Raw genomic sequence first — 22,192 nt, 5'->3', positions numbered from 1 at the left:
GAGAAGACTGAGCCGATCACAGTGATGGCAGGCAACCCTTTTACACTGGAGTGCAGAGTAGGGGGGACGCCTGAACTTATCACCAAGTGGTATAAAGACGGCAGAGAGCTGAGGAGCGACCGCAAATACCAGATTACCTTTTTCAACAACGTATCTACTTTGAAAGTCTTTTCTGCAGAGAAGAGTGACAGGGGCTTGTATACTTTTGAGGTGCACAATGAGGTGGGGGACAGCAGCTGCACTTCTTCAGTTGATGTTTCAGGTCAGCTCTCTATCTTTTTAAAGACAGGAGATTTGGGTGGTTTTATTTTTTTCGTTTTCCACTGAAAAAAAAAACCAACCGACGTGCACTTTTCTTATTCTTCTTCTGCACTGTCTTACTTAGATCGCCTTGTTCCTCCTTCATTCTCAAGAAAATTAAAGGAAACAAATGGAGTGTTGGGATCCTCAGTGCTGCTGGAGTGCAAAGTGTCTGGCACGTCCCCCATGTCTGTGGCCTGGTTTCAGGATGGGAATGAGATTGTTGGTGGGGAAAAATACGAAATCTCATTCTTGGATAACATTTGTGCTTTGAAGCTGAATGCCCTGGATGTCACAGATACAGGGCCATATACTTGTGTGGCAACTAATGTGGCTGGATCTGATGAATGCAGTGCCTTCTTGACTGTACAAGGTCAGTGGAAGGGTATCACAGACCCTTCTACAAAACGCTTCTTCCCTCTTTATACCGTATCTCTTATTTCATGTATTTTTTTCTGGTTTCTCCCTTGCACTCTCTTTATTTTAAACCTGTTTTAGATTTCATCCCCAACAGGAAATCTCCTATTAATATCTTTCTCCCTCTTCACTTCTTTGTGTGACCTTAGAACCACCTTCTTTTGTGAAGACACCTGATCCCCAGGAAGTTTTGCCTGGATCAAGTGTGACATTCACTAGCCATATCAAGGGCAGCACGCCCTTCAAAGTCACCTGGTTCCGAGGCATCAGGGAGCTGGTGCCAGACAGCACCTGCTCCATTTCTCTGGATGAGTCTAAGGCACAGCTGCAGCTGTTCAACGTGGAGCCAGGGAGCAGTGGGGACTATGCCTGTGTTGTCACAAATGATGCTGGCAGTGCCTCTTGCACAACTCAACTCTTTGTGAAAGGTGTGTGTTTTGTCTATGCAAGGATGTATCTCTGCAGCACTGCCATACTTGTCCCTCACCTTATTGACCTGTGCCTCCACACAGAGCCTGCAGTCTTCATGAAGAAGTTAAGTGATTTCAGTGTAGAACAAGGAAAGTCCATTGTTTTGGAAAGTATCTACACGGGTACCCCTCCCATCTCTGTTACCTGGAAAAGAAATGGCATGCCAATAGCTCAGTCTCAACGCTGCAGTGTTACAACTACTGACAAATCTGGCATTCTTGAAATCTTCAACAGCAGCAAGAGTGATGAAGGCGAATATACCTGTGAGGTGTCAAATGAAGCGGGTGGGGATATTTGTCACAGCCTTGTATCTATCTTAGGTACGCACCACCCTTGATCCCCTAGGGTACCCCAGTGATGCTCTGCCTCTACTCACTATGCTCTTTCCTCTCTAGAACCACCCTATTTCATCACACACCTGGACCGTGTGGAGGTGAAGATTGGCGAGCCCTTGGTCTTAAAATGCCAGATTGGTGGTGCACCAGAAATCAAGGTGTCTTGGTACAAAGAAGACACCAAACTCAGATCAACACAGGCTTACAAAATGCACTTCAAGAATAACGTGGCCACGCTGGCATTTTCCACCGTGGAGGACAGTGACATTGGAGAATATACCTGCAAAGCAGAAAACAGTGTTGGCTTTGCTACTACCACAGCTTTGCTTGTTGTTAAAGGTGATGGGCACAAGGCCACTCTTTCCTGGGGTATTTTGTAGAAACTCTTTGTTGTCTACAAAAAGGGGTTCTTACTGGATTCTGTATGTTAAGTAATTCTAGGTTAACAGGATAGCTTCCTACTTATGGTGGTGATTGTTATTGTCTTGCAGAACGTCAACTTCCACCTACGTTTGCCAGGAAACTGAAAGATATTCAGGAAACTGTTGGTGCTCCAGTGACTTTTGATTGCCGTATAAATGGCTCAGAGCCTATCCAGGTCTCTTGGTATAAGGATGGGGTTCTCTTAAGTGACAGCGATAATGTGCAGTCAACCTTCTTAAATAATGTTGCGACTCTTCAGATCTTGCAAACTAATATGGCTTACTGTGGTCAATACACTTGCTCAGCCCAAAATGCCCTGGGAACTGCATCTTCCAGTGCTAAGCTTCTCCTTACAGGTTTGTATCTTGCTCTTAAACAGAGATACTTTGTATCTATTTCCTCTTTTATTTCTTCACTCTTTCTTGCACTCTACTCATTGTGTGGTGGTAAGGGAGTATGGGCATGGTGTCGTGAGGTGTGTGGTAAAGTCTGATGGTGAGATCTGCCATGCCTTCCTCTTTGCAGAACATCTACAACCACCCTTCTTTGACATCAAGCCAGTATCTATTGATGTGGCACTAGGGGAAAGGGCAACCTTTAAGTGCCATGTGACTGGCTCCGCACCCATGAGGATTGTGTGGACCAGAGACAACAGAGAGATCCGCCCAGGTGGCAACTACAAGATGATGCTGGTGGAAAACACGGCCAGCTTGGTGGTCCTAAAAGTGGGTAAAGGAGATGCTGGACTCTACACCTGTACTGCCAGCAACAGTGTTGGAAAGGATGCATGTGCCGCCCAGCTGGCTGTACAAGGTACTGCTGGGAGCTCTACTGTTCAGCAGACTTTGATTTGCGAAGTAGACACCCTGAATAGTCCATATGTGAGACTAACAATCTTTTCAAGAGGGTACAGTGAGATTTGTTATTTCATGTAAATACTATTTTAATATTTAAATGCTTATCCATCTTCCTTTTGGTCTGATACAGTGAGTCCTACTAGAGGAATTCTCTCACTGAAATGTTAAAATTTACTTAATACCACGTTGTGCCTTTATGAATGATCCCATCAGCCAGCAAAAGCTGTCTGCCTTAAAGTCTTTCTGTAGAAATGTCATTCACTAACTGATCTAGAAGAGGGAACGGTAGCTGGAAGAAGCAGATTATCCTAAGAGACTTAAATGTGTTTTTTCTGTGTGTTCAATTCCTGCAAATATTTTCACTCTTCCAGTTTAAAATCATTGAAAACCACTGTTGTTGAATAGGAAAAATTGTAGAATCTAGGGGCAGACTTGGTGGCGAAACAATCATTCTGCCAACACTTCTCCACATAGTGTGTGGATGTAATGGTTTTTTGAAGGTCTAATTTTAAAACTGGCCCCGTGTAAGTGGCACTTGTATCTTACTGTAATTTCCTTAATGTAGGTGGGAACCTTGGTTATATTTATAGCTGTTCCGGATATCTTATTCCTGCTTATTTTATGAAAGAACAAACATAAAATCAACTACTTAAATGATGTATGACTTTCTATGTCCCTGTTGTTTCAGGGGCGTTCTTTTCTTCCACTGTGTAAGCTTTGAGGTGAAAAAAACACCAGAACAGTACACATGTGCATGCAAACATTTCAAGAGTAAATACTGTAACTTCTACTCTGAGACAAATAACAGAAGAAGATAAACCACCACTAAGATTTTGTAAAAAATACACATCAAAAGTATTAGATAGATCTGGAGCATATTCTTTCCATACAGATTTTTCTCTCTGGGTGTATGAGGACTGTGGCAAACTGCATTACCTGTGGATTCAGTGGCAAATAGAGATTCTATTCTTATATAGATTGTCCTACAAAAGTTATTGAAATACTGTAGCAAGAAATCTTATTTAAAGAAATCTCTTTTTAAAGAAAGAAATCTCTTTTGAAGGTTTCAAGCTTGCTTGCACCAGAATCACAATTTTGCTTATTGTGAATGATAACAGTACTAATATGTTCTTTTGACTGAAGTTACTGTTCATAGAAGGATCTTGACTAACCTTATTAATTCTCTTACTCTGCAACTCTTTATTCACAAAGTTGTGAATCGATCCTTTTATGTTTTTTAATCTTATCATTACTTACATTCTTTAGAATTTGTACGGTTTTCTCTTTTCTTATAATTTGTCATAAAATTCCTACAGTACTTGGAAGTGTAATCTTATGTATGAATTGGTTTACCTTTTTTTTTTATTTTGGGAAGTTGCTGTCTCATCTTTATGATATATATAGCTTTGTTTCTAGAATCAAGATCTTGTGTCCAACTGACTTTCAGCATCTCCCAGTTTTTTAAATTAAATTTTAAATTAAATTAGATTTAGTGTTCTAAATCTGTAGCTTTAATAACTCTTTTAGAAACTACTTAACATTTTAAGTGTGTGCTTTACTAAGCTATGTTCTCATTTTTGGAAAGAAATTGAGTCAGAGGGTGACTGGCCAGCAACTGACCAGTATGCAGACAGGCAATCGTCTGTTTATCAGTGTGAAAATTGATAGTAAATTACTGAGATTTCAAGAGTTCTTGTGTTAACAAGACATCATCTCTATTTTTAGAAACTCAAAGGAAGTTTTGTTACTAACAACATAGGATCTTCTGTAAACATCCCACAGGTTGAAGGAACCCAGAATAAAACAGATATTCTTCCTACACTTTGCAGACAGATGCGCAAACAGGGACTTAACTGTAGAAAGATCCTCTGGTTTCGCCCACATTACCACCTCATCATTCTACTACATCTATCTTTGATCCAGGCGTATTCAGAGTCTTGTGATTCTGAATCATTCATGTGTTACTTTTGATGTAAAACATCAAACATCTGCTCCTTTCTCTCCTAACAGAAAAGAATGTAACTATCTAGTTTACTGTGCAGTCACAGGATCTTTATAACCAATTTCAGTAATACCAACCATCTCATAATTCTTCCCAGCATGACTGTTTTGAACATCTTTTATTTGTGGTGCCTAAGCTCCTGGACTTTTCTTCCTTGTATGCACCTTTATGTTTGGTTTTGCAATGAATGTGTGAAGGGTTTTAACTCGGGAATATTTATTGACTGTATCAATTCTTAATGACCTGTTAGGTTATAAAGCAGTTGCTATAATACTCAGCATAAGTTCTCTTAATAATTCCTAGCTGACTAGTTTGAATTCTTGCATTTCTATGGTCATTCTTATTATCCACATATTGCAAGAGGATATTATTAAAGAAAACCACACATCAGCTGATCTAAACTGGATGATGTATAGAAAGAGAAGTAGAATGGGAAAGTAAAATAAGGAGAAACTAACTGAAATGCCAACAGAGAATTTGTTTGCTACCTAATATACATTTTGGACAAACTTGAATTAATAATAATAACAAACATAGAAATTACAAAGTTAGAATGTTTGCATAAGTCCCCAAAGTTTATATTTTCTGTTACGTATTTACCTGCTTTTTCAAAGAATCAGCGCAGTTTAAAGCATCATCTCCCATTTTTGGCTTTCCAGAACCTCCAAGGTTTATTAAGAAACTAGACTCTTCAAGACTTGTGAAACAACATGATTCCACTAGGTATGAGTGCAAAGTAGGTGGATCTCCTGAAATTAAAGTCACCTGGTACAAAGGAGAAACTGAGATCCATCCAAGTGAAAAATATAGCATGTCCTTTGTGGATTCGGTGGCAATCCTTGAAATGCACAACCTCAGTGTTGAAGACACTGGTGACTACAGTTGTGAAGCCCAGAACCCAGCTGGTAGTGCTAGCACCAGCACCTCACTGAAAGTGAAAGGTGAGAATCCAAGTTCTTCCCCGTGCCTTTCTGCCTGTATGAGTACTCCTGTGTGGAAAAGCTGTTAAATCTCACTTTCTTTAATAGGAAGGGACAAAACCTTTTGGAAAAGATGCAGAGTCTCTTGCCTGCTTGTTATGCTGTGGGAGATCTCTTTTATTTATCGTTTGCCTTTTTTATTCAGTATCAGTTTGACTACTTGAATACTCTCCCCTCTTTAATGTCCTCTGCTCAAATAACACAAATTTTAACTCCTTTGTTTCAGCACCCCCTGCTTTTACCAAGAAGCCTCATCCAGTCCAGACCTTGAAAGGGTCTGACGTTCATCTGGAATGTGAGCTTCAGGGCACACCTCCATTCCAGATTTCATGGTATAAAGACAAGCGAGAAATTCGAAGCAGCAAGAAATACAAGGTCATGTCTGAGAACTACCTTGCTAGCATTCACATTCTCAATGTGGATACTGCAGATGTTGGTGAATATCACTGTAAAGCTGTAAATGATGTGGGAAGTGACTCCTGCATTGGCTCTGTAACACTTAGAGGTTTGTATACAGATTGGCATCTTCTCAGAATGTCGTTGTTCCCGTTACTGTCCTTCTACTTTTCCTTTTCTGGACTGTGATTTTTACAATCTTCTCTTAAATAGCACCACCAACCTTTGTGAAGAAGCTGAGTGATATCACTGTTGTGGTTGGGGAGACAATTGAACTACAAGCTGCAGTTGAAGGAGCACAGCCCATTTCTGTTCTGTGGTTAAAAGACAAAGGGGAGATCATTAGAGAAAGTGAAAATCTTTGGATTTCCTATTCAGAAAACGTTGCATCTTTGAAGATTGGAAATGCAGAACCAGCCAATGCTGGGAAATACATTTGTCAGATAAAAAATGATGCCGGATTTCAGGAATGCTTTGCCAAACTAACAGTGCTCGGTGGGTAGCATGGGATAACAAAAACAACAGTAATAAAAAAACACTAATGCTTAAAAATTTCAATTTTTACGGTACTAATAACTCTTGCATTGTTGTTTTTTAAAATGTTGTGACTTACATCTCATTGCAGAACCTGCAGTCATTGTAGAGAAGCCTGGTCCAGTGAAAGTTACAGCTGGAGACTCTTGTACTCTGGAATGCACAGTAGATGGCACACCAGAGCTTACTGCTAGGTGGTTTAAGGATGGGAATGAATTGTCTACTGACCATAAATACAAAATCAGTTTCTTCAACAAAGTATCTGGGCTTAAGATCCTCAATGCAGGACTAGAAGATAGTGGAGAATATACTTTTGAGGTGAAAAACAGTGTTGGTAAAAGCAGCTGCACTGCTTCAGTGCAAGTTTCAGGTTAGTTGTCTACTCTTTTTGAGTCATATCTGATCAAAAGTTCCTTTACAATGCCTTTATGTAGCATACTGTTTCTTATGACTAACAGTCTGGGAGACTCACTGCTTGTATAATTTTTCAGTTCTTTTGCACATGACGATGACAAGAGTCAGGGATAGATGCCTACCTGACATCTTAGGGGCAGGAACTGCTGCAAGGATTTGATTTTTTCACCTTTAATCCAAGCGTCTTTTTTCAGACAACTGGTGCAATATTATTTAGTATAAAAAATACTTAAAAACAAACAAACAAAAAATCCCGCCCTTTAAAAGTGTGTGAGTAAAATCTCCAGCCTTAGTCATCAATATCTTTAGTCATCAACTCTCCATTTCTCATTGACATAGGCATGCAGGAGCAGATTGATAATGTATGTACAGTAAAAGAAATCGAACTGATTTTATGATACATAGAGAACATTCTATAATTTAAGCTTCTGTACAATAGTTTTTCATTTATTTTATTATTTTTTTTAAACAAATACAGATCGTATTATACCACCTTCTTTCACAAGAAGACTGAAAGAAACATACGGTCAGCTGGGTTCTTCTGCTGTTCTGGAGTGCAAAGTTTATGGGTCACCGCCCATTCTTGTTTCCTGGTTTCATGATGGACAGGAGATTACCAGTGGAGACAAATATCAGGCTACCCTTACAGACAATACTTGTTCTCTGAAAGTTAATGAGCTTCAGGAATCTGATATGGGAACTTATTCATGTACAGCTACTAATGTAGCTGGATCTGATGAATGCAGCACATTTTTGAGTGTTAGAGGTCAGTATCTATCAGATACACTTATTTGTTTGCAAAAAGTCTTAATTCTTTTGTTACACGCTCTTCATCAGAAGATCAAGAGTACTACTTCTTTGTCTGTTTTATTTGTATACTTAGAGCCACCATCTTTTGTGAAGAAACCTGAACCACTTAATGTTCTATCTGGAGCAAACATCACATTTACAAGTATTGTGAGAGGCTCTCCTCCATTGGAAGTTAAATGGTTTAGAGGTAGCGTTGAGCTAGCACCAGGACACAAATGCAACATTACCTTGCAAGACTCCATTGCAGAATTGGAGCTATTTGATGTACAGCCACTTCAGAGTGGAGACTACACGTGCCAAGTCTCTAATGAGGCAGGGAAGATTTCTTGCACAACACATCTTTTTGTCAAAGGTTTGTGCAGACTATTTCTTACACTTCTTCATAGAAATAATATGGCTTTACTTAATTTATTTTCTTCTTATTGTTTGTTATAGAACCAGCGAAGTTTGTGATGAAGGTGAATGATTTAAGTGTAGAGAAAGGAAAAAATTTAATCTTGGAATGCACATATACGGGTACTCCACCAATTTCAGTGACATGGAAGAAAAATGGAATAATATTAAAACAATCTGAAAAGTGTAGCATCACCACTACAGAAACTTCTGCCATACTGGAAATCCCTAATAGCAAACTGGAAGATCAGGGGCAGTATTCTTGCCATATTGAAAATGACTCTGGGCAAGATAATTGTCATGGTGCAATTACAATACTAGGTGCGTCATCAAGCCACTATCATTTTATCAGATGCTATTTCAACCACTAGTAGTCACAGTGCCATACCTTTTTTTTTCCTTTTTTTTTTGTGCTAATACCATGTGTTTGTTCTTTAGAACCACCTTACTTCGTTACACCTTTGGAGCCAGTGCAGGTGACTGTTGGGGATTCTGCATCCTTACAGTGCCGGGTTGCTGGAACACCCGAAATGATTGTGTCATGGTACAAAGGCGATACAAAGCTGAGAGGAACAGCTACTGTGAAAATGCACTTTAAGAACCAAGTTGCCACTCTGGTCTTCAGCCAAGTGGACAGCGGTGACAGTGGGGAGTACATCTGCAAAGTAGAAAATACTGTTGGGGAAGCTACTTCATCTTCTTTGCTTACTGTTCAAGGTGAATAATTCTTTCTAAAAATTAGGAAAATTGCCTACATTTCTTAAGTATATTTGCTCTTTCAAAAACTAAGATTACTTTTTCCTTCTTAAAAGCTTTGCTCTTTCCTGGCCAGTAAGATACCCTGTCTTCTATTAACAAAGGCCTTCCATTAAAACAAATTGAAATTAATCTCTCACTGATCCCATTTCTTCTGTAGGAATAGGAGGTTCTGCATCTTCATTACACACTTAGGAAATTTTTCTGATGGTTTCTGCCTGACAGTCCTGGGTGTTAAATAGGCTAACTGAGGGCCGAATTGTTGTATATTTTCCTACAACCAGATGTACTGTGGTATTTATACATCAGCTCCTGAATTAAATGATATTGTGGATGAAATTTTTTGATGAGTTATTAGCAGAAATGCATTTTATGAATCGCTTAATCAGTGATTACTGGTGAGCACTGCAACAGTTGCATAGCTTTTGAAAGCACTCACCGTACAATACATGTTTTCTTACAGAGCGTAAACTTCCTCCTTCTTTTACAAGAAAATTGAGAGATGTTCATGAAACTGTTGGCTTGCCGGTTACATTTGATTGTGGCATTGCTGGTTCAGAACCTATTGAAGTATCTTGGTTTAAAGACAATGTGCGTATAAAAGAAGACTACAATGTTCACACATCCTTCATAGATAATGTAGCAACTCTGCAGATTTTGAAGACCGAGAAGAGCTTTATGGGGCAATATACCTGCACAGCGAGCAATGCTATTGGAACTGCTTCTTCTAGTGGCAAACTTGTCCTTACAGGTCTGTGGGCTGTGAATTATCGAATGGAAATATCTTAAAACTCACTTTTACTTTATATACGTATTTAATATTGTAAAAATAGTTGTATTTATTTCAGGGAGGTTTACAACAGCAAATTGAGATGTTAACATGATGCTTTTTATTTCCTTTGCTCTTCAGAGGGGAAGACTCCTCCATTCTTTGATACCCCAATTACACCTGTGGATGGTATTGTTGGAGAAAGTGCTGACTTTGAGTGTCACATTTCTGGAACACAGCCAATTAGAGTCACCTGGGCAAAAGATAACCAGGAAATTAGAACAGGAGGAAACTATCAGATCAGTTATGTAGAAAGCATAGCCCATTTGACCATCTTGAGAGTTGACAGGGGAGACTCTGGAAGGTATACATGCTATGCTAGCAATGAAGTTGGAAAGGATTCTTGTACAGCACAACTGAATGTTAAAGGTACTGAATAAATAATACTTTGTGTGAACATTTCTTTTAATTGAAAAGGAAGGTAGTTTAATTGCTGCAGGACAAGTTTGAAAAAAAACTTGAAGCATAACTTTTGTGATACACCTCAAAAACACCTATCTGGAAGTACGTACAAGTCTTTGGAGGGAATTTGGAAGGGTCATTAACAACAATGGGAGAAGGAAAGAAATAATATTGTCTTCAAACTAATTTCTTTATTGTCTTTGGATTATTTCTTTCTTGATAACTCAACAAAAATCTTGTGTTTTTAAGGTCAGTTGCCTTAGATCAATGTAAAAGATGTGGGTTTTTTTATAGTTGCTTTTATGCACATAGGAAAATTAACTAACAGTGAATGTATGATTAAGACACTTGCTATTGATCTTGGCTTACTCTCACTTAAAAATGGAAAAACAGTCCTGTTTAAATGAGAGCAAATACTGATTCCCCAATGTTATTTTTTTTCTTGAAATAATTTATTTAGATTTATTCATTTCAGGTCTGATGCATGTGTTCTTTCTTTACAGAACGAAAAACTCCACCTACTTTTACTCGGAAACTGTCTGAAGCAGTAGAAGAAACAGAAGGGAATGAACTTAAACTTGAGGGCCGTGTTGCTGGTTCTCAACCTCTCACTGTTTCTTGGTATAAAAACAATCAGGAAGTTCATTCAAGTCCTCACTGTGAAATATCATTCAAAAACAATACCTTGCTTTTGCATATCAAGAGCGTAGGGCAATCAGATGCTGGTTTATATACCTGCAAGGTGTCCAATGAAGCAGGAAGTGTGTTGTGTACATCCTCTGTTGTTATCAGAGGTTAGTTGAAGCCATGTTTTTCTTTACTTCTTACTTTTTCTCGGTATGTTAGCTGCAAATATACAGCTTCTATCTTATAAACTTGTACAGTTAATAAATTAATTGCATGTGATTATATGTGTTTGCTTACCTTAACATCAATAGTTTGTACTGAGAAGGACAAGATAAAGCTGATTTGAACCACAATATCAAGGAATCTTTCAATTTGGGGGAAATCAAACCATTTCTTCAGGGAGTGGCTTCTTTATTTATTCACTACTTACTATGCATTATCTAAAGTAAACATTGAAATCTTTAACATGATATTTTGGTTGAATCTTTAATCATTCTCTCTTTTTTTTTTCTTTCTTTTTTTTCTTTTTAAGAGTAACAATTTTTCTATGCACTTACAACTAAGCTGGAGCAGCATGGCACATTGTCCTAATGCTACTGCAGGAGATTCTATATTTGTTTCTCTACCAGTGCTTATGTAGTTTACAGACTAACAGCAGTACATTAGTTTTACTATTTTTTGCATGTGAATGTCCTTACTGTGTGCAGAGAATGTGTTATGTAAAGCACTCATTGCATGTTTGCATTCAAAGCATACTGTCTAGATAGTAATTATATTTCCTAAAACTATGATTGGGATTCTCAGACTTCTTATTCTTGCTCGTTCCTTGTCATTTTCTTTCTTAAGAATCACGTGTATCTCTTCCTCCTACACTCTTAATCATGCTTTCCTTCTTGGAGAATTCACTGAAGCATTTTCACCTTTCAGAACCAAAAAAGCCTCCAGTTTTTGACCAGCCTCTTCAGCCAGCAGCAACAGAAGAAGGTGATACCTTGCAGCTCAGCTGCCATGTCAGAGGATCAGAGCCAATCCGGATTCAGTGGCTGAAGGCAGGAAGAGAAATAAGAGCTTCAGAAAGATGCAGCTTCAGCTTTGCTAATGGAGTAGCTCTTCTGGAACTTGCTGCAGTTACCAAATCTGATTCAGGAGAATACGTGTGCAAAGCTTCAAATATGGCTGGCACTGACACTTGCAGATCTAAAGTGACAGTTAAAGGTACAGTTCAAGGCAAAATCAAAACATGCAAATGGAAATCTAAAATAAAACTTCATCCTGCTTTGTTTTGTGTGGAACAAAGATACTAATATTCTAACAGGAAACAATTAGTATCTTTTAGTTCTTTGCAAAACTATGCAATCTGGGGAGACGGTATATTGAAAAATAATTTACATATAAATATCAACGTAAACTGTGAGTTCAGTGTCAAACCAGTAATATATCCTCACTGAAAAGATGAAGAATTTAGTTCCTGAAACAAAACACAGAATTTAACAAAAAGGAAAGCTAAGTTAGTTAAAATTACATTCATCTGTGCATGTTTTTTGTAGTAGCAGTGTTTATTAAAGGAAATTAGAAAAGGAATTTGATTCATAATGTCGCCTTAGAGGTTAGTTGCTTCAAAGCTGTTAAAGCTCCAGTGCATTTTGAAATTATAACTAGAAGTAAATATTGCCTAACATGAGACCTTCCATGTAGTGTCCTGTCTTACAAATGCATTCAAGTCATGAAGATCCAGTAACATGTAGAAACAGTTTTTGTCACTATGTGGGTAGCAGGAAAGATAAGTACTACACAAAAGAAAAAAAAAACAACCAACAGATCACTGTTTAAAAAATGCAAATAACTTGGAATAAAATTTCCAGAAATAGACAGAAAATACTTCATTAAAAACTGACTCATTTTAGAAAATGAAGCTTCTTATTTGCATATCCATCTATGAATTTGCAGCTGTGAAAATATAAACGACACAACTAATATTATTGAAGACCACAAAGTGGCCCATAATACTCAGTTTCATCTAGAAAGCTCTGGGCAGTCAGCTTGAGTCCTCTGCAGGCTCCTTTCAACCTTACCTATTCTGCGATACTGTAAATCTTGTTTGTTTATTTGTTTTTCCCCAGAAAAAGCAGCAGCTGCACCAGCAGCTAAGAAAGCAGACATGGAAGGAAAACTCTATTTTGTATCAGAGCCTCAGAGTATCAAAGTCATGGAAAGTAAGAATTCTTTCTAAAATTACCCTGTTTTCTATTTGCGTATGCCTGATGCTTGAGATCATGTCCTGCTGTCATAGAAACACCAAGAAAATACTTAGCCTTCTTATTTGCATCTTTCTGCAGAGACTGTTGCAACATTTATTGCAAAAGTTGGAGGAGACCCAATTCCAAATGTTAAGTGGATGAAGGGGAAATGGAGGCAACTCAACCAGGGTGGTCGCATTATAATCCAGCAGAGAGGAGATGAAGCCAAACTGGAAATAAAGGACACAACAAAAACAGATTCTGGCATGTACAAATGTGTAGCTTTTAACCAACATGGTGAAATTGAGAGGAGTGTCAACCTGCAAGTTGAAGAAAGGAAGCAAGAATTTGTTGAAGAGGATGTCAGGGGAAAACTGAAAAGGTATACACAGAATTTGTATAAACTACCTTCCCATCAACACAGAACTTTTTGATTATAAGACTCAGATCAAGATACAATGATTTAATGTTTATTATATGTGTTTAATTGTGTACTGAAAATAGTAGCACCTGAACTAGGTTACACTAAAGGATTGTGCTGTGTGTAGCAGTTCTAAGTTGATGGATTTTTTTTTCAGTAGACGTCTTTCTAGGAAACTTAATAAATTTAATGTTTGTTATTGGTTTGAATAGAATTCCAACAAAAAAGAAGGAAGAGGAAGAGCAGACTATCGATATCTTGGAACTTCTCAAAAATGTTGATCCCAAAGAATACGAGAAATATGCTCGCATGTATGGAATTACAGATTTCCGTGGCCTCCTGCAAGCTTTTGAGTTACTAAAGCAGACCAGAGAAGAAGAAAGCCATAGATTGGTAAGATATATTGCCACTATGGCATTGTTTTTGTTAGAAGTAACAAAGTTCTTTTAAACAGACCTGGTGACCTGTACTTTCTATACAGGCTTTTCTGGAATATGTTCAGATGTTTTACTGATCGTTCTCAATTTCCTGCATGCTCAAATCAAAGAAGAAGGGATGGCCCTTCTGGCCAATTGTGTTCTGCCTTGACTATGTGGCTACTATTTTTAAGATGGGAAGATAGACTAGTTATAGTATGGTTACATCAAATTTGATGTAAGAACTAATTCTGTGTTGGATGAACATGCCAACTTGGCATTTAGTATCTAATCATTATGTACATTTTGTCTTATTACAGGAAATTGAGCTCACAGAAAAGGCTCAAAAAGAGGACCAGGAGTTTGAAGAACTTGTAGCATTTATTCAGCAACGGCTCACACAAACAGAGGTGACATATTTTTGTCCTGATTCATGAAATATTCAAACCCATAACAAGAAAGATTACACTAATTTAAACTACTATTTTTTTCAGCCTGTTACTCTAATCAGAGACATCGAAAATCAAACAGTTTTAACAGATGAAGATGCTGTCTTTGAATGTGAGATTAAAATTAACTATCCAGAAATTAAGCTTTCATGGTACAAGGGAACTCAGAAACTGGACTCCAGCGACAAATATGAAATTAAAATTGAAGGTGATCGCCACATACTGAAAATCAGAAACTGCCAACTTGAAGATCAAGGGAATTTCAGAATAGTGTGTGGACCACACATTGCCAGTGCTAGGCTAACTGTGATTGGTAAGTATATTTTGAAGTGTGTATTTGAAGTATTTTTTACTTTATTCATTATATTGTGTGATGTCTTCTAAAATGTATGTTTTAACATGCTAATAGAGCCTGCAGTTGAACGGCATCTTCATGACACTACTTTCAAGGAAGGAAACACATGCACGCTCTCTTGTCAGTTTTCTATCCCAAATGCCAAGTCTCAGTGGTATAGAAATGGGAGGCCAATTAAGATAGGAGGGAGATATTCAACACAAGTCTCCGACAAAGTACACAAACTCATCATCAAGGATGTTAGAACAGAAGACCAGGGACAGTATACCTGCAAGCTTGACAATCTAGAAACAACTGCTGATCTGGCCATTGAAGGTTTGTAAACAGATATAGAATATCTTTATTACAGTAGTGATAAACAGTTGCTGGATATCCCATTAACAGAAAAGATGAAAATAAAAGGGATTTCTTAAAGAAATATCCTCAAACTTGAAAATTGATCATACAAGAAGTTTTGCTTTTCTTTCTCTTTGAACCATATGTGATAGTATTTGTGTAATTTAATATTTTTAACTAAGTCATCATTAGTAATGACCTCTTGATCTGAAATCATCAGTCCTATTTTCTTGTATTTTCTTCTTTCCTGATGCTCTCATATTTTCCTCTTTTTCTTTGGATTACCTCTTTTTCTTGAATTATTCTTTACCTTCTCTTTATTTCCCTTATGACTTCTCTTGTATAATTTATCTACAGCAATCTTATTATATTTATATTCTTACATCTTCTAATCTTCATTCTTATGTAGAAAACTTCACAGTAGATGGAAACTCTTGTTTCTTAATTGTTATTATACCTTACTATAATGTGTTATTGTCATGAAAGCTAAATACCCTGAATGGTAGACAATAACTTACTTATTTTTGTTTCTAAAACAGCTGAACCAATTCAGTTCACAAAGAGCATACAGAACATTGTAGTAAGCGAACACCAATCTGCTACCTTTGAGTGTGAAGTGTCCTTTGATGATGCAGTTGTGACATGGTATAAAGGCCCCACTGAACTGAGAGAAAGCCCGAAGTACAGCTTCAGAAGTGAAGGTCGTTGTCATTATATGACTATTCACAATGTTACTGCAGACGATGAAGGTAAAAATTCCTAGAATGTTTGGGCTGATGCTACTTTATCAGATTTTGTTGTGTGTTCTTTTAATTATGAAGTCATATTAATACAAAATTCTTGGCTGTTGCAGGTGTATATTCTGTAATTGCTCGTCTCGAACCAAGGGGAGAAGCAAGAAGCACTGCAGAGCTCTATCTGGTAACCAAAGGTTAGCCGATTTTTAAAACAAATTTGTGATCATAGCGTCTGCAAATTTGTGAGTTTAAAACATGATTCTGGAACAAATAATTCTAAAAGAAATTTATTTTTCTTTTGCAGAAATCAAACTGGAGTTGAAGCCTCCAGGTAAAGATCATGCACGAGATTAGCGTGTCTGTTATCTGTCATAGAATGCATTGCTCTGCTTTATCCTTTTTTCATGGTTGTAGTAAGTCAAACCTACACTCTGGAATAATACACCTTACCTGTATACATGAGGAATTATTTATTCTTATACACTATGGTGATTACTACTGTGGTAACTTTAAAATCACTGATTATCATCATGTCTGGGGTCTTATTTTATATGGTAGGTATGGGAAGCTATATTCTCTAGAACAAATGAGTTTATTTAAATGACTGAGGAATACAGCAATGAAGAGATACCAATGAATATATAATCAATGTCCTCATCACAGCAATAATCTGCTTCTGATGTATAATGATCTTCTTTTCTGAATGTTCTTAAGGAAGAGCCTACTCCAGAATGAGGTGAGCAGTATGTAGAAATAATAAAAAAAAAAAAAACAAAAAACCAAAAAAACAGTAAAGTCTGGCCATATAAGAAAGATTAATTCAAATAGTTTTCTATACATTGGGTTGCTTATGCTTAAGGGCCAAGATAACTGTGTGCTAGAACAAGAAAAAATGAAACACCATGAGCTAGTCCTGGGAGCAGCAAATTCATATATCTATTTCTTTTACATAGTTAAATGTTTTTCTTTTCTAGATGTTCCTGATACCAAGGTAGCAGTTCCACCTCCAAAACCAGCTGAAGGTAAAATAACAAACTAGACTTGTTCTGTAGTTCTCTTTTATGTCAGTATTAAAACAGCAAGGCAGTAGGAGCCTCAGAGAAAGATCACAGATAAGGTTTTGATATGATCTGGTTAGTCCACTCTTTAGAAATATGTAAGAGTAAGCCTTTGCTTGGTTGGACTCATTTTGCATTGTGGAAGGTGAAAACCATAAAATAGGAGTGCTCTTTAAAAGAAATAAAAAAAATAAAATGAAAATAAAAGACGAAGATTATTTTGAAGTTGTATAAACAGATTGGAACAGGTTGGAGCTCCCTTAGCTTCCCAGACTCTGTTAGTGGACTACAGACAAGCATTACATATGTTTCTGCTAGATTCAGCAGTTCAGTATGGACCTAGAAATTCATTCTTCGTTTTGTTTCCATGATAATTTGGTAAATGCTTTGAGATACAGCAGGAGGGAAAAGATTTTGTATCTGGATGAGTTACTATCAGCAAGAAAAGGAGAATGGTGCTAGGAAAAAAAGCTTCCAAGTATCAGTATGCAAATAAAGGCCAACTACAGATTTCCATTCAAAACACATTGTTCCAGCTACAGTGAACTATCAGAGTGAGCACCAATTTTGCTCCTATTCTGCAAGTACAGTAAAAAAAAAAAAAAATCTCATTTTTCAAATGCAATAAGATTTTTCTTCAATTAGAATTCAATACCATACTCATTCTAAGTATATGTATTTTTTTTTCAGAAGCTGCCCCCATTCCTATTCTTCTGCCCCTCATTACACCACCAGAGGAGAAAAAGCCAGGTAAGATTACTTAAAGTAACTAGATAGTGTACATATGTTTAGTTATGTTTTGTTCTTTTGTTTTAACTTAAATTTTCATATATATATATTTTAAGCAGAAAAGAAAGTTCCAGTAAAGAAAGTCTCGAAAAAGGTGGTTAAAAAGGGTCCCAAGGAAATCCCACCACCTGAAGGTAATTTGAAAAAAAAGAAAAGAAAAGAAAAGAAAAAAAAAACCCACAACAAATACTCTCTTAAAAATAGTAACATTATTTCGGGAAAAGACATCTCTTGGATGTCTGTGCTTATGATTTTTTATAAGATCTTATAGATCTTATAAAAAAAATTCACATAACACTGTCTGCAAGGAAGAACTAATTTCACTAACTGTGAACATCCAATACACTTTGCAGATTCCAGGCTATGATGATAACATGGTTGTTTTGTTTTGCTTTGTTTTTAAGTTCCTGAGATACTGCCAGAGAAGCCCAAAGAGGTCAAAATAACATCTATGGCAAGGAGAGAAGAGATTCATGAAGAAAAAATGGAAGTATATGAAAAACCCAAAGAAGTTTATGAAGAATGGGAAGAAGATTATGGAGAAGATCATGATTATTATTTCAAGGAAGAAGGTTATGATGAAGGAGAAGAGGAATGGGAAGAAACTTATGAGAAAAGGGAGGTGGCTTATGAAGAAAAACAAATCATTCATGAAGAAGGTATAAAAGATTTACAATTGTTTTACCAATGGAATCCAAACATGGTGCCAAATTGTAACTAGGACTTGACAATATCAAGACCCTGGTATGGCAAAATGTAAATGCAAATGGAAAATGATACACTGTTATAGGATTACCAGCAAACTTTGCAGATTGGGCCATCTTTAAAATCTAATATGAATTAAGGGTTTGTAATTTGTTTTATTTTTAGTTGTTCAGGATATTTCTGCTATCATTTTCACACATTCATGCATTCTAGATAGACTTGATTTAGATAAATTTTTCTAACATCAATTTTTTTATGCTAATGGTGGGATAATTTTGCAATTCCTTGTATGCTTCAGCTGTAGTATGCCTCTATGGAAAAACATGGAAATAAGCAAAAAAAATGTACAGCAGCAGTTCAATCTTGAAAACTGTGTGTTTGTTTCAACTCATAATCTTATAATGACATAACTAATTCCTTCTGTGAGACTTTAGAAAATGTAATTTTCATCATTAGGAAATGTTTTTGTTTTTAAAGTGGTGGAAGTTCCTAAGAAGCCTGTGCCTGAGCGAAAGCCTGCAGCAATTACAGCTGAAAAGAAGGAAAAGAAAGAAGTTACAGTTCATAAAGGTATGTCATTCTTGCAAAATTAACAGCAGGTGCTCATTTTGACCTCTCTCATGCTACTCTCTCAAGCTGTACTGCAATGGCTTCATTTCTCTGAATAGGAGAGAATGATCTTCATGTTGAACAGTGCCCTGACCATGGGCCATGGCATGGCAACCTTTCTGTTCTCTCACCTCAGATTTTCCTGCAGAGAGAGAATATGACAAAATGATTGAAGCAAAATCAGAACTGTTAGTAAAATCAATCTGTGCTTCAATAATCTTTCCCTCTTAAAATATATTAGCTTTGGACCTAAGTGATTTTTTAAGCTAGTGGAAGCTGGAGTTTCTGAGAACTGTTCGTATAGATCAATGCATATCTCTCAGGGGAAGGTGGGCTGTATTGCCTATTTCATGAATACCTTTACCACTATTGTTCAGTGGCAGTGAACAGTGTGCTGAATAATGCATTGGATGCTCATATCTTAAACAGGAAAAAGTCAGTTCTACCTGTTTTATGTCTGAAAAACAATTTGCAAGATGACACAAATGATGAGTATATTTGTATTACTTACAGTTGTCAAGAAACCTGTTGATGAAAAAGTTGAGATTACCACTCAGAGGGTTGCAGAGGAAAAACTCAAACGGGCTGAGGGTAACTACTGCTTAATTACCTTAATGTTGCCTTTATGTGAAAGTTACTTAGCTAATATGCATGTGCTTGTTTAGTCACAGCAACCCCAGGCAACAGTACAGGCTTGGGGAGGAGTGGCTGGAAAGCTGCCTGATGGAAAGGGACCTTGGTGTACTGATGGACAGTTGGCTGAATATGAGCCAGCAGTGTGCCCAGGTGGCCAAGAAGGCCAATGGCACCCTGGCTCGTATCAGGAATAGTGTGGTGAGAAGGATTAGAGAAGTAATCCTGCCCCTTTACTCAGCATTGGTGAGGCCTCATTTTGAGTACTGTGTTTAGTTTTGGGCATTTCAGTATAGAAAGGACATGGAGGTGCTGGACTGTGTCCCATGAAGGGCAAGAAGGCTTGTGAAAGGCTTGGAGAATATGCCCTACAAGGAGCAACTGAAGAATAGGGGCTGTTTAGTCTGGGGAAGAGGAGGCTGAGGGGAGACGTTGTTGCTCTCTTCAAGTACCTGATAGGTGATTGCGGTGAGAGTGGGGTTAGTCTCTTCTCGCTGGTGATAGGTGACAGGACAAGGGGAAATGGCCTCAAGTTGTGCCAGGGGAGATTTATGTTGGATATCAGGAAAACTTCTTTACAGAAAGGGTTGTTAAGCACTGGAGTAGACTACCCAGGGAGATGGTTGAGTCACCATCCCTGGATGTGTTAAAAAATGGTTTGGATGTGGTGTTCAGGCACATGATTTAGCAGAGGGTTGTTAGAGTTATGATAGTATGGTTAGGCTGTGATTGGGCTCGATGATCTTTAAGATCTTTTTCAACCTGAGCAATTCTATGATTCATTTCACATGGATCTGACCAATTTGTCAGTCTTTAAAACAGCTGTAATAATGGCTTCTGCAGCATTTTGTAAAAGGCAAAAAGTTTTTTAGGTGAAAATAGGAAATTTAGTTGTTGACAATGGATGCTTTAAAACAGGAAGTGTATAATTGGATCAAGTGACAAAAAGTGTTTCACTTTAAGCTCAAGATGTGAAATCTCCATCTTCCTCAGATTTCCACCTTGACTTGTCTATCAGGATATCTTAGTTACAAGATGCATCTTCATTCACTTGGTAACCAGTTCTTCTCATATAGCATTTACCATTCTGCAGCAGGAAATCAGGCTAGAATTCAAAATACATTAGGATAATGACCTTCTCTGCACTACAGAAGTTACCAGCCCCTTTAGGAGGCAGCAAATTGAAAGAAGCAAGCACTTCTTTTTTCTTGCTTTGTATGGTTCTGGGCTAGTTTGTTTGTTGTGTTTCCAACATTATTCCTAAAAAGCCGTAGATTTGTTTTAATCTCTTTTCTGAATATATGTCTGATTAACCAAATTTAATGCTAACAGTTACCAAGAAAATCCCATCAGCAAAACCTACACCAATGATCGTCGAGGAAAAGGTTATGAAAAAGGAAGGTAAAGATCTGCAGCTTTCGATTGTACTTTGCAATATTTCCAGTACCCTGTGAATTCTTGTGTCTCTTGTGAACATATAGAACTGTGCATGTACTTGGATCTGTTGTACTGATCATACTGTGACTACTTTCATTGTGCAAAATGTATGTCTACCATGATTCTGTGTGTCATAAAGTATGTTCTTCTCATGTTTGTGGCTGTCTTTGTGATTTGTATTCAAATAGTCTGTCGGATATTGTACTTTGATTTGGTTTTCTCTTTAAATGTTCTGCCTGTTGGCACATGCTTATATAACATCTCAGTGCCCTAACACTTCCTTGAAGAAGTGCCTTTGAAATCATTGTGATACACTAATTGCAGAAGTCTGAGCATGAATTTATTTTGTATTCTCTTATTAGGAATATCTGTATCCTTAGTTTCTAACCAAGTAAATTTTACATCTGTTGTTGTTGTGTATTCAGTGTTTCAGAATGTCATTACTGACTGTCTAAATATGTTCTAAGACTTTAGCATACAATACAGATACAGATTTCATAAAATTCACATGCTCTCTACCACTGCTGTGGATCTATAATATAAAATACTAAAACAAAATCCTATCTTTAAAGTACCGACAGTAGAAAGATGGACTGTTTCAGAAGAAAAGATGTCAGTTTCTGTCCACAGAGAAGAAGAGTATTCATATATCACAGGTATGTAAAAAAAAAAAAAAAAAAGTTTTAAAAACAAATTAAAAAAAAAAGTAATGTTAAAAAAAATCACACACACCCAAAAAAACCCAGTACTTTCTGTATTGCCATTTTTTCTTTAAGTCAATTTTTCTGCTTCAAATTACATATTTAGACATTTATGTTTCGACATGCCTTGCTTCTTTTTGTTCATTGTGCTATTTATCCTCAGTTTTCTTTAGATTAACAGATGTTAACATCTAAGCTATTTTTTCTAAACATTATTTAAATGCTTCTCTTTGAAGAGCCTACAGAGCATGAGAAAACAGTTGAAGAAAGATTCTTTGAAGCTGTTTACCCAATTGAAGGTAGATTGCTTAAGAATGAGATACTAATCAATATTTAAGATTTTTTTAAAAAATTTGAATCTTA

At 37.1% G+C, this 22,192-nt stretch overlaps 1 protein-coding gene across 7 annotated transcripts in view; it reads left to right on the top strand.

Annotated features, from left to right (window-relative positions):
* The window catches only part of TTN (titin), a 239,716-nt gene that overhangs the window by 71,310 nt on the left and 146,214 nt on the right, over positions 1 to 22,192 (top strand). For 3 of the 7 annotated variants that reach the window (XM_052675512.1, XM_052675511.1, XM_052675508.1), the window contains 29 exons: positions 5,465 to 5,746; positions 6,012 to 6,290; positions 6,395 to 6,676; positions 6,807 to 7,085; positions 7,608 to 8,291; positions 8,375 to 8,653; positions 8,771 to 9,049; positions 9,552 to 9,839; positions 9,999 to 10,286; positions 10,823 to 11,113; positions 11,874 to 12,161; positions 13,067 to 13,159; positions 13,283 to 13,565; positions 13,817 to 13,997; positions 14,341 to 14,430; positions 14,515 to 14,782; positions 14,879 to 15,139; positions 15,700 to 15,909; positions 16,014 to 16,091; positions 16,202 to 16,228; positions 16,872 to 16,919; positions 17,646 to 17,705; positions 17,804 to 17,878; positions 18,149 to 18,403; positions 18,927 to 19,019; positions 19,572 to 19,649; positions 21,024 to 21,092; positions 21,701 to 21,784; positions 22,066 to 22,128. In XM_052675512.1, coding sequence (XP_052531472.1) covers positions 5,465 to 5,746; positions 6,012 to 6,290; positions 6,395 to 6,676; positions 6,807 to 7,085; positions 7,608 to 8,291; positions 8,375 to 8,653; positions 8,771 to 9,049; positions 9,552 to 9,839; positions 9,999 to 10,286; positions 10,823 to 11,113; positions 11,874 to 12,161; positions 13,067 to 13,159; positions 13,283 to 13,565; positions 13,817 to 13,997; positions 14,341 to 14,430; positions 14,515 to 14,782; positions 14,879 to 15,139; positions 15,700 to 15,909; positions 16,014 to 16,091; positions 16,202 to 16,228; positions 16,872 to 16,919; positions 17,646 to 17,705; positions 17,804 to 17,878; positions 18,149 to 18,403; positions 18,927 to 19,019; positions 19,572 to 19,649; positions 21,024 to 21,092; positions 21,701 to 21,784; positions 22,066 to 22,128 — 5,835 coding nt within the window. The remainder of the gene's footprint in view (positions 1 to 5,464; positions 5,747 to 6,011; positions 6,291 to 6,394; positions 6,677 to 6,806; positions 7,086 to 7,607; positions 8,292 to 8,374; positions 8,654 to 8,770; positions 9,050 to 9,551; positions 9,840 to 9,998; positions 10,287 to 10,822; positions 11,114 to 11,873; positions 12,162 to 13,066; positions 13,160 to 13,282; positions 13,566 to 13,816; positions 13,998 to 14,340; positions 14,431 to 14,514; positions 14,783 to 14,878; positions 15,140 to 15,699; positions 15,910 to 16,013; positions 16,092 to 16,201; positions 16,229 to 16,871; positions 16,920 to 17,645; positions 17,706 to 17,803; positions 17,879 to 18,148; positions 18,404 to 18,926; positions 19,020 to 19,571; positions 19,650 to 21,023; positions 21,093 to 21,700; positions 21,785 to 22,065; positions 22,129 to 22,192) is intronic. The other 4 variants (XM_052675513.1, XM_052675507.1, XM_052675509.1 and 1 more) reach the window with 3 other exon arrangements.

The sequence above is a fragment of the Tympanuchus pallidicinctus genome, unplaced genomic scaffold (genome assembly GCF_026119805.1).
Source record: "Tympanuchus pallidicinctus isolate F22 unplaced genomic scaffold, pur_lepc_1.0 scaffold15, whole genome shotgun sequence".
Lineage (NCBI taxonomy): Eukaryota > Metazoa > Chordata > Aves > Galliformes > Phasianidae > Tympanuchus > Tympanuchus pallidicinctus.
This window is presented reverse-complemented; position numbering and strand designations above follow the sequence as displayed.